This window comes from Lolium rigidum, chromosome 1, assembly GCF_022539505.1.
Source record: "Lolium rigidum isolate FL_2022 chromosome 1, APGP_CSIRO_Lrig_0.1, whole genome shotgun sequence".
NCBI lineage: Eukaryota > Viridiplantae > Streptophyta > Magnoliopsida > Poales > Poaceae > Lolium > Lolium rigidum.
In genome coordinates, this window is record NC_061508.1 from 284,111,738 (window position 1) to 284,119,953 (window position 8,216).

At 46.1% G+C, this 8,216-nt stretch overlaps 1 protein-coding gene across 1 annotated transcript; it reads right to left on the reverse strand.

Annotated features, from left to right (window-relative positions):
- Window positions 1–5,258: 5,258 nt before the first annotated feature.
- On the reverse strand, window positions 5,259–6,968 carry LOC124683826 (acyl transferase 7-like). Its single transcript, XM_047218267.1, has 2 exons — window positions 6,429–6,968; window positions 5,259–6,271 (listed from the first exon to the last, which is right to left on the reverse strand). Exons 1-2 carry the CDS (start codon window positions 6,888–6,890, stop codon window positions 5,432–5,434), a joined length of 1,302 nt encoding a protein of 433 aa, XP_047074223.1. The 5' UTR covers window positions 6,891–6,968; the 3' UTR covers window positions 5,259–5,431.
- Window positions 6,969–8,216: the final 1,248 nt, after the last annotated feature.

Here is an 8,216-nt window from a genome sequence, read left to right on the forward strand (position 1 = left end):
TTAGGATCCAGGAAGTACATAATCTCTTAAATACATTATAGGGACAATCTAAAATTATCATTTCGAAGCACACATGCTAGTTTTTGTAAAACGCACTAGCATCAAAACATTTCCATGAAGTACAACCACGAAGGCCAGGAAGTACAAGGACATGTCACGGAAAGTTCAGATGCACGCGGTTGTGCTGAGCATTTTGTGTGGTGAAAATTATAGCTCTATTTTACTGAATACTTTCATGAAACCGCACAAAGAAGTACAACCCTATTTCTCGGTAAGTACAAGTTCACGTCGAGAGAAGTTCAACGCTCTGTTTTTACGGGGCGGAAATCTATTGTTCAAATCTCATCGATTTGATCACCAACCACTTCAATCATTGTCACCAAAAGCTTTATATGGTAGAATATATGTCTAATTTTCTTACCTACAACATTTACAATAAATAAATGAATCTAAGCCATCAAATTCAAACCGTTATCCCACAAAATATACCTGAAACATGATTTCAAAACTTCTAAAATTAGTTTTAATCCGTTCGGATTTGGCAAAAATGTTAAATACAAAAAAGATGTGCCATTTTGACAGCTTTTCAACCATATATCATTTCCATTGTTTAAATATTCCGAATGGAAATCGCGGGGAAATCATTTGGTGCCTATCACATAAAATGGGCGGACAGTAATTCGAGTTATTCTCTTAAACTGTAAGGAATTAGAGAAAATAATTCGAATAAGAAAGTTGCGCCTAGTCCATAGCTTTCCAACGCCATATCATTTGCATCATTCAGACAAACGGTTGAAAAAATTCATCCAAATTACAGTCCGCTCGTTTTTTAGTACGTACGAATTTCGGTATTTTCAAAATTGTTCAAAAACTGTGAGGATTTTGAAAAAACTTAAAACATGGAAAAGTTGCGCAATTTCATTATCTTTCCAACAGTATATCATTTGCACAGTTTAGATAAGCGATTCGAAAATTGAACTAAAAGTTCGTTTTCTGGCCATATAGAAGCATTTTCGTATTTCCAAAATTAAATTTAAACCGTGCAAAATCTGTGAAAAGTGTGAAAATGAAAAAGTTGCGGTTTTTAATTATCTATCAAACGGTATATCATTTGCATAGTTCCGACAAATGGTTGAGAAAGTCGATGTATAATCAGTACCTCTGAAGAAAACGGAAAGTTCAGGTAAGTTCGACAGAAAGTTGAACCCTGTTATCCGGGAAGTACAACCTTGTGTCCAGAAAAGTAAGTATATATATATATACTATATACTATATATAAAAGCCAAACCCTTTTGCTTGCACCATAGTCACTGTTCTTATAAATTTTTCTATTTTATAAAAAAATCCACTTTTCTTATAAAAAATTTCAGGGATTTTGTTAACAATTTTTTATGTTAAATTCTTAGCTTTGGCATTTTTTACACTACTTTGTTAATGAAAACATTTATTTTTGGCAGTGAATTTACTATATATAAAAGCTGGATAAAAAAATCGCAGCAATTCATCGGTACAAAATGTTTTAACACTATTTTACCGCGTTAACTATTTAGCAGTTATTTTCTATGAGCCGATATCTACCTATATTTTTCTAGGAAATAATTTCTCCGCAAAGAACTTGGACGTCAAAAGTAATTTTGTGATGTCAACTCTGAAACATGTAGTTAACTAGATAACAGTAGTTATTCGAGGGCGCATATTCTTGCGACTGTGCACAAGCGTGGTAATTTCAACACCCGATGTCAACTATGATAGTAGGTCGTTACTAGCTAATAATAATTATATGAGATAGTTCGGCTTCTCTGGTGTGATGACATGGAAACGCGTATCTATTGGAATCAGGTTCGCCAGAGAGATGTTCATCTTTCTCAAAGTGTATGCGTATATGAGATTCATGCTGCTCCTTCCATCTACGAATATACATGAGACCTCGAATCCTGCGATCACTGCCGGTAAAATCATGGCTGCTTGTCCTGGTCGAGGTACTTGGGGTGGGTGATCTGCTTGAGTGAATCCTATGTCCTGTGCCGACCATCTCTTTTTCTCCACAGTAGCCGGTGATCCTAGCATTTTCCTGTCATACTTTTGTGCAATCTGCTGCATCTATAAGCATCCATTTTAACGGGTTGCATATTCTTTCTTCTTTTGAATTAGTGATAACGAAGGCTTTAAATGTTTCCATTGAGGACGTACACAACCACCAATTGTTACATCGTGTGACACACGAGATTGCCAAAGCAAAAAAAAAAATAGTGATATGAGAAAGATCAAATAATAGCTTCTTTATTGCATTTCTTACAAAAATCTGTCATATCATTGATCTCGTCCACCAGATTGGAACATAAGTTCTCAACAACAGCTACACAACAAGAAACAATTCTCGGCTGTCTGATTTTCTTTTGAAAATATAATCACCTAAATTACACATCACTTTTCCAGAAAAAAATGAACTTGCATAATACTGCACCTAAATTGCACTCTTCTTAGGTGTGTGACTTTTAAAAACTGTTCATTTTGTTGGTCTGTAGGTATTGTTGGATCCACATAACAGGTAGCAGCGCAAAAGGTTGAGCATGGCATTGACGCAAATCACACTTTCGTAATGCGACAACTTTAAACTAATTAGATGACACAAAATCTGGTACAGTTGAACTTGTTGTGCATTTATACTAGACTTTTTTATTTATGATAACTAGACTTGTATGGAGAGGCCATGGGTATAAACTTCTTATAAAGAATAAACCATCATCTCACCAAATGTAAGTTGTTTTTATTCACACATTTTTTGATACACTATCTCACAATAATATTTTTAAGCAGAACTAGCCGAACTAATTGTGTGCCCATGAGCATGTATGCATATTTGCCGTACAATCATAACATTAATCATTACAAATACAATTTATTTTTGAAAAATATACATACATTTTGTTATCTTCTTAGATACATTTTAAGTTATAATTTGAGATGATTGAGGAAATATGCCGTTACAACAAAATTAACTCTAACTATAAGAAAACAATAAATAAAACATTCTTAAGCAAATAAATTCATGACTGCTATAGTATTCTGGTGCATTTATATGTTTATTTGTCCATACCTTCTTAAGTATGTACATAGCTTCATAAATAAAACAAGTAGTCACTTAGAGGATTCTAGAGTAGAGTTAGAGTATAAGCCAGTTAAGTTAAGGTAAGATTAAATGGTGTTTTTTAAACGAGTAACTTCAGTTTTAAACACAATCTCGAAAAAAACAGTTTTAAACCCATATATTAAGGTAGGGTGGATCGGGCCCTAATTTTCCAAGCCATGAAATAGACAAGAAAAGATCGAATTTTGCAATTAATACACGATTTTAGGATTTTGCAGGAATAATACACGGCCGCTCGAGCCAAGCGTGGTAAGGGGCAACCTCTCAATGCTAGCGCGGTAGGCGCAGAGCAGCTCGATGCTGCTTCGGTTAGCGCCTAGGCGGCCGACTCTGCACAACAACAGGCCCAGTAAAGCACTTACCTCTCGAGGCTAGAGAAATAAGCTCCTGCCGCTTTAGGCCATCCTAGTAAGCCCCTCTCCTTCCCTTCACTTCTTTCCCGCTATTTCTCCTCAGTCGGTCCTATAAAAACCCTCGTCGATTCTTCGTGATTTATTATTGCGTTAGTTTCCTAGCTCGGTAGGGGCTATGAGTTTGCAAGCTCGGATCATGCTGATAAGCCGACAAAGATGAAGGATGCAAGGTTGCCCACAGGGGTGGAACTCCGTGGCGTTGGTGTGGAAATCATACCAAGATGATGGTGGTGACGGATTTTCATCCGGGCATGAAGTTTTTTGTGGGTGCCAACTGAATATGATCCACCCTGATCCAATTTCGTCGTATCACAAGTCTGTGATATGTTCTTACTCGGATGATCAGAAATTCGGGCTCTATCAGAGCCGCGAGCACACCTAAACTGACGGATCCTATAGCGATGCAAGGTGGGCGACGATGATGAAGAAGCGAGAACATGATCTAGCTCGAGAAGTAATGAGTTACGATGAATAAAAGGAAGGTGGACTTCATGATCTTGATGGTCAACCCGTGGCACATGGACCCAAAGGTGAAGGCGTGGTATATGGAGGAGCATGCCACCATCTTGCAATAAAAGACGACATCAACGATAACGGAGTGCCAACACCGGCTTCAACACCAACATCGGAATAGTCATCTTTCGTGGAAGAGAGCGGACGCCAATGACGGAGATCCATCTTCCATTTTATTTCCATTCTATTCATGCGGTGTTGTAATATGTGTGGGTGAAGTTGGTGGCATTTTGGTGGCGACAATATGTGTGTTTTCATTTCCATAATTTCCTGATCGCAAAAAATTAAGTCAAAATCTAATAGGGACGCCGTATCGGGGGAGTGGCTCAAGAGTGGCGCCCCAAACGCGATAGGCCGTAGGCGGTGTCGGCGCACCCATACGTCTGATCTGTCCCTGTAGCCAGACACCACGTAGGGACACAGGTGGAGATGTTCTAGAAGGTTATTTGGTGAATGGATTTCAGAACCAGGTTATTTTGTGCCGACTTTTTGGTCAATTTTATCGTTTTTTGTCGGCACATGCTGCTACACGGCAGCCAGCACCGACGGGCCACCGCACGGACAGAGAGATGGGAGGACTCCGGTGGTAGTTGGGCACCCGTCAATTCCCTCACCGAAGCTTCTTCAACCGGCCGAACCATGTTCACAGTAGTTCAGGAAGAAGAGGTTTAAGCTGGCAGAACCGAACAAAATGATGCGGCACCAGCAGGCGGCAGCTAAGCTCGGCAGCCTGTGCAGCGGCGCAAGTGGCAAGAAACACGGGAAGAAGAAGACTTCTTCTTCTTCTTTAATGGAGCGGCCAGCAGCTAAGCTTCTGGAACACGAGCAATGGCTTCTTTGATTGAACCACCGAATCACCAGCCAAACACACCAGCACACGCGTGCTAGTGCTTAACATCGCCATCGCAGCAAAAGCCACCGAGATCAGCAGAAGCAAAGCATCGATTTTTAACACCCGCGCACGGTACCGGAGCTCAACAAACCATGATCGCGATTGACTGGGACCCGCGCAAGGTAGACGAAGCCCATGTCAGTCAGGTCGTAACTTGCTTTGCCCTTTACTACTCAAGTCCTGCTTTGCTTAGGCGAGGGGAGACAGCGGCTCCCCACCAACTCGACGTCTCGATCGACCGTTGCAGACTTCTTTGGCGAGCAATCAAGCCTGGTAAACCATCTCGAAGAACTGGCAAAACGAACGAATTCAATGGAATACAACGAATCAATCAAACATTACAACGATGCTCTGCTCTGCATTACAGGCCGCGTATTATGTATGTATGTATCGCGGCGTAGCAGCAGCGGTATAGTTTTCCTCTGCTCCGGCAGCAGCTACCGACGGCCGGCCCGATCAACGAGCTCAGTCGTCGAGGCGCATCATGTCCCGGTGGAATGCGTCGACGCCGTCGGCGGCGACGCACTGGGTGATGAGGCGGGCGCCGGGCTTGTGCGCGGAGGGGCGGACGAGGATGCAGGTGGCGATGTAGTCGAGGTTGGTGAGCGGCACGACGTGCACGGGCGCGCCCCAGCCGTAGTCCACCTCGGCGAACCCGAGGCGCGACCAGTCGGAGACGAGCAGCGTCCGGTAGTCGGAGGTGATCCGGTACGGGTCGGCGTCCAGCTCGCCGCGGCTCCAGCGCGCGAACTCGGCGGGGAGGCGCTTCTTGCCCTCCCGGATCAGCCGCACCACGTCGCTGAGCGGCGCGTCGGAGACGGCCTCCGCGGGCGCCGAGACGCGCATGATGTAGTAGCAGTTGCCGTAGAAGCCGTGGGGCAGCGCGGGGGCACGGAGCGCCGGGCGCGCGTTCATGGCGAAGCAGACGTGCACGGGGGAGCCCCTGGCGAAGGCGAAGGCGCGGGTGCGCGCCTGCCACGCCTTGGCGATCAGCACCTCGAACGCGCTGCAGCGGTGGCCCGTCTGCGACAGGAACCGGGCCTTGAAGTGGTCGATGTACTCCGTCGAGATGTCCATGGCCAGGTACTGGAGACGGAGCTCCGTCGGGATCGGGAGCGGGCCCACGGAGGCCGCGGGCGGGCTCGGGATCACCTCGCGGCCCCACGCCGGCTCCAGCGACGGCGCCGACCGGCCGCGCGCGATCTCGCCCATCGCCGACATGAACTGCGCCGCGCCCGGCCCGTCCGCCACGGCGTGGCTGAACCGGAACCCGACTACGAAGCCGCCGCACTCGAACTTCGTCACCTGCATTGCGTCGATTGGGGACATTCAGTTAATCACCATTGCTGCTAGCTACGCCGTTGACTCTCTCAAGAATTGCTCCCAGAACAAGGACATGGATGGACTCATTCTAAGAAGAAAAAAAGATCGAATTTTTGCCATCTCGCTAAAGCTAAATTACCTGGACGAGAAGGATTAGGGAGTCCTCGGCGAGGGGGTCGTCGGCGGGGTAGGTGGGGTGCGGCAGGAGCTCGTCCTTGGGAACCATGAGCGGGTACTCGAGGTAGTCCACCTCCTCCAGGGTGCAGCAGGCCGTGGCCTCCACGAACCACACGCCCTCGCCGGTACAGTCAACGACGAGCTCGCCGGCGTCGTTCGCCGCGAGGCGGCCGGCGATGGGGTAGTAGCTCACGAGCGCGGCAGCCAGGGCGCGCTCGATGGCCTCCACCGGGGACTCCCCGGCGTAGTCGCCGGCGGCGCGGCCCTTGAAGACGTGAAGGGACTCGATGAGGGCGCGCTGCGTGGGGTAGCGGTCGAGCCAGGACAGCGGGAGCTCGCCGCCGGGCGTGGGCGCCGACGGGGCCACCACCCGCTGCGCCACGCGCGTCACGGCGGCTACCGCGCCCGCGCCGGCGGTCCTCATGGTGGTGGATGGATGCGGTGGGGATGTGGGTGGCCAGCCGGCGAGGCGGAGATCTGGTAGGTGTGGTGGCGCACTCGCTGGCTGTCTGGCTCACCTGGGGAAGAGGAAAGCTGCGACCGTTGTTGGTTTTTTATACTGTATACAAGGTCTTGTGAAATTGCAGTGTGGTAGCTGCTACGACTGGTCTTTGCGAGTTGTTGTTGATGACCGGATGTGATAAGGATTGCCCACCGCACGATCTCGGAGATGGAGGAGTAGGATTTAGCCATTTCCTGTTAAAAACTTTTTCATCGCATTGACATGGAAATACTTCGGAATATTGGTCAAGTTCATATACAACAACTAAATGTACAGAAGATCGTTCCCTCAGCAAAAGAAATGTATAGGAAGATCGTGCTTTCACAATGTAGTACTACACTCATTCTAGAAGTGATATACTATTCGTGCCTAACAACGATAAAGTTGACATTATACGATAAAGCTAAAATAGACACTTGATCCGAAAAAGGATACATAACTGACACTAGTTTTGTTAGACTAGTCATAGTGGGAAGTAACATAGAGTAGTAACATGCACATGTTACTACCTTCATAATGGTTAGTAACATCAAAGTAGTATCATAGATGTCTTCATTAATTAGCTTATAGACTCATTGTATCTTGGAAAGTGTGATGTTACGGTAACTAGCTATGTTACTCCATCCTCCTCTCTCCTCATTAACTCACTGCCACATAAGCAAATTTGCTGAGTTGGACACTTAGTTACTAGTGAAGTTACTCCCACTATGAGTAGTCTCAGTCCCCACTCTCTCAATCTCGCCTCCAACTCGATGCTAAACAAATAAATGAAAACGATGAATACAAGGATTTAGTGTCGTGTAAAACATACGGCTTTTGTAAACCATACGATATGGTTACAAAGTTCTGATCATACATCTCCCTCTTAACCTTGTCTTGTATAGGAAGCAAACACGTTCGAGAACTTCGGTCAGAAGTTCAGCAAGCTGGGCTTTGTGTTGACGTAGTCGATTTCAAGACGACCCGCCGCAACATAGTCTAGAATCAGATGATACCGGGTGTCGGTATGCTTACGACGGTTATGGAACACAAGGTTCTTCCTGAGGGGGATTGTCGATTTGTTGTGACGCCGTCGTGGGAGGCGTGCTGCCCCTTGTGCTCGCTGTCCACGGTGACTAGGATTCGATCGGACCACACCTCGCTCCTTCTCTCCTCCGGGGAGAGGAGTCTGGTGAGGCCCAACCGCTTCTTCTTTCAAACCTGGTGGCTGGGGCGACTAGGTTTTAAAGATATGTTGTCTGATAAGTT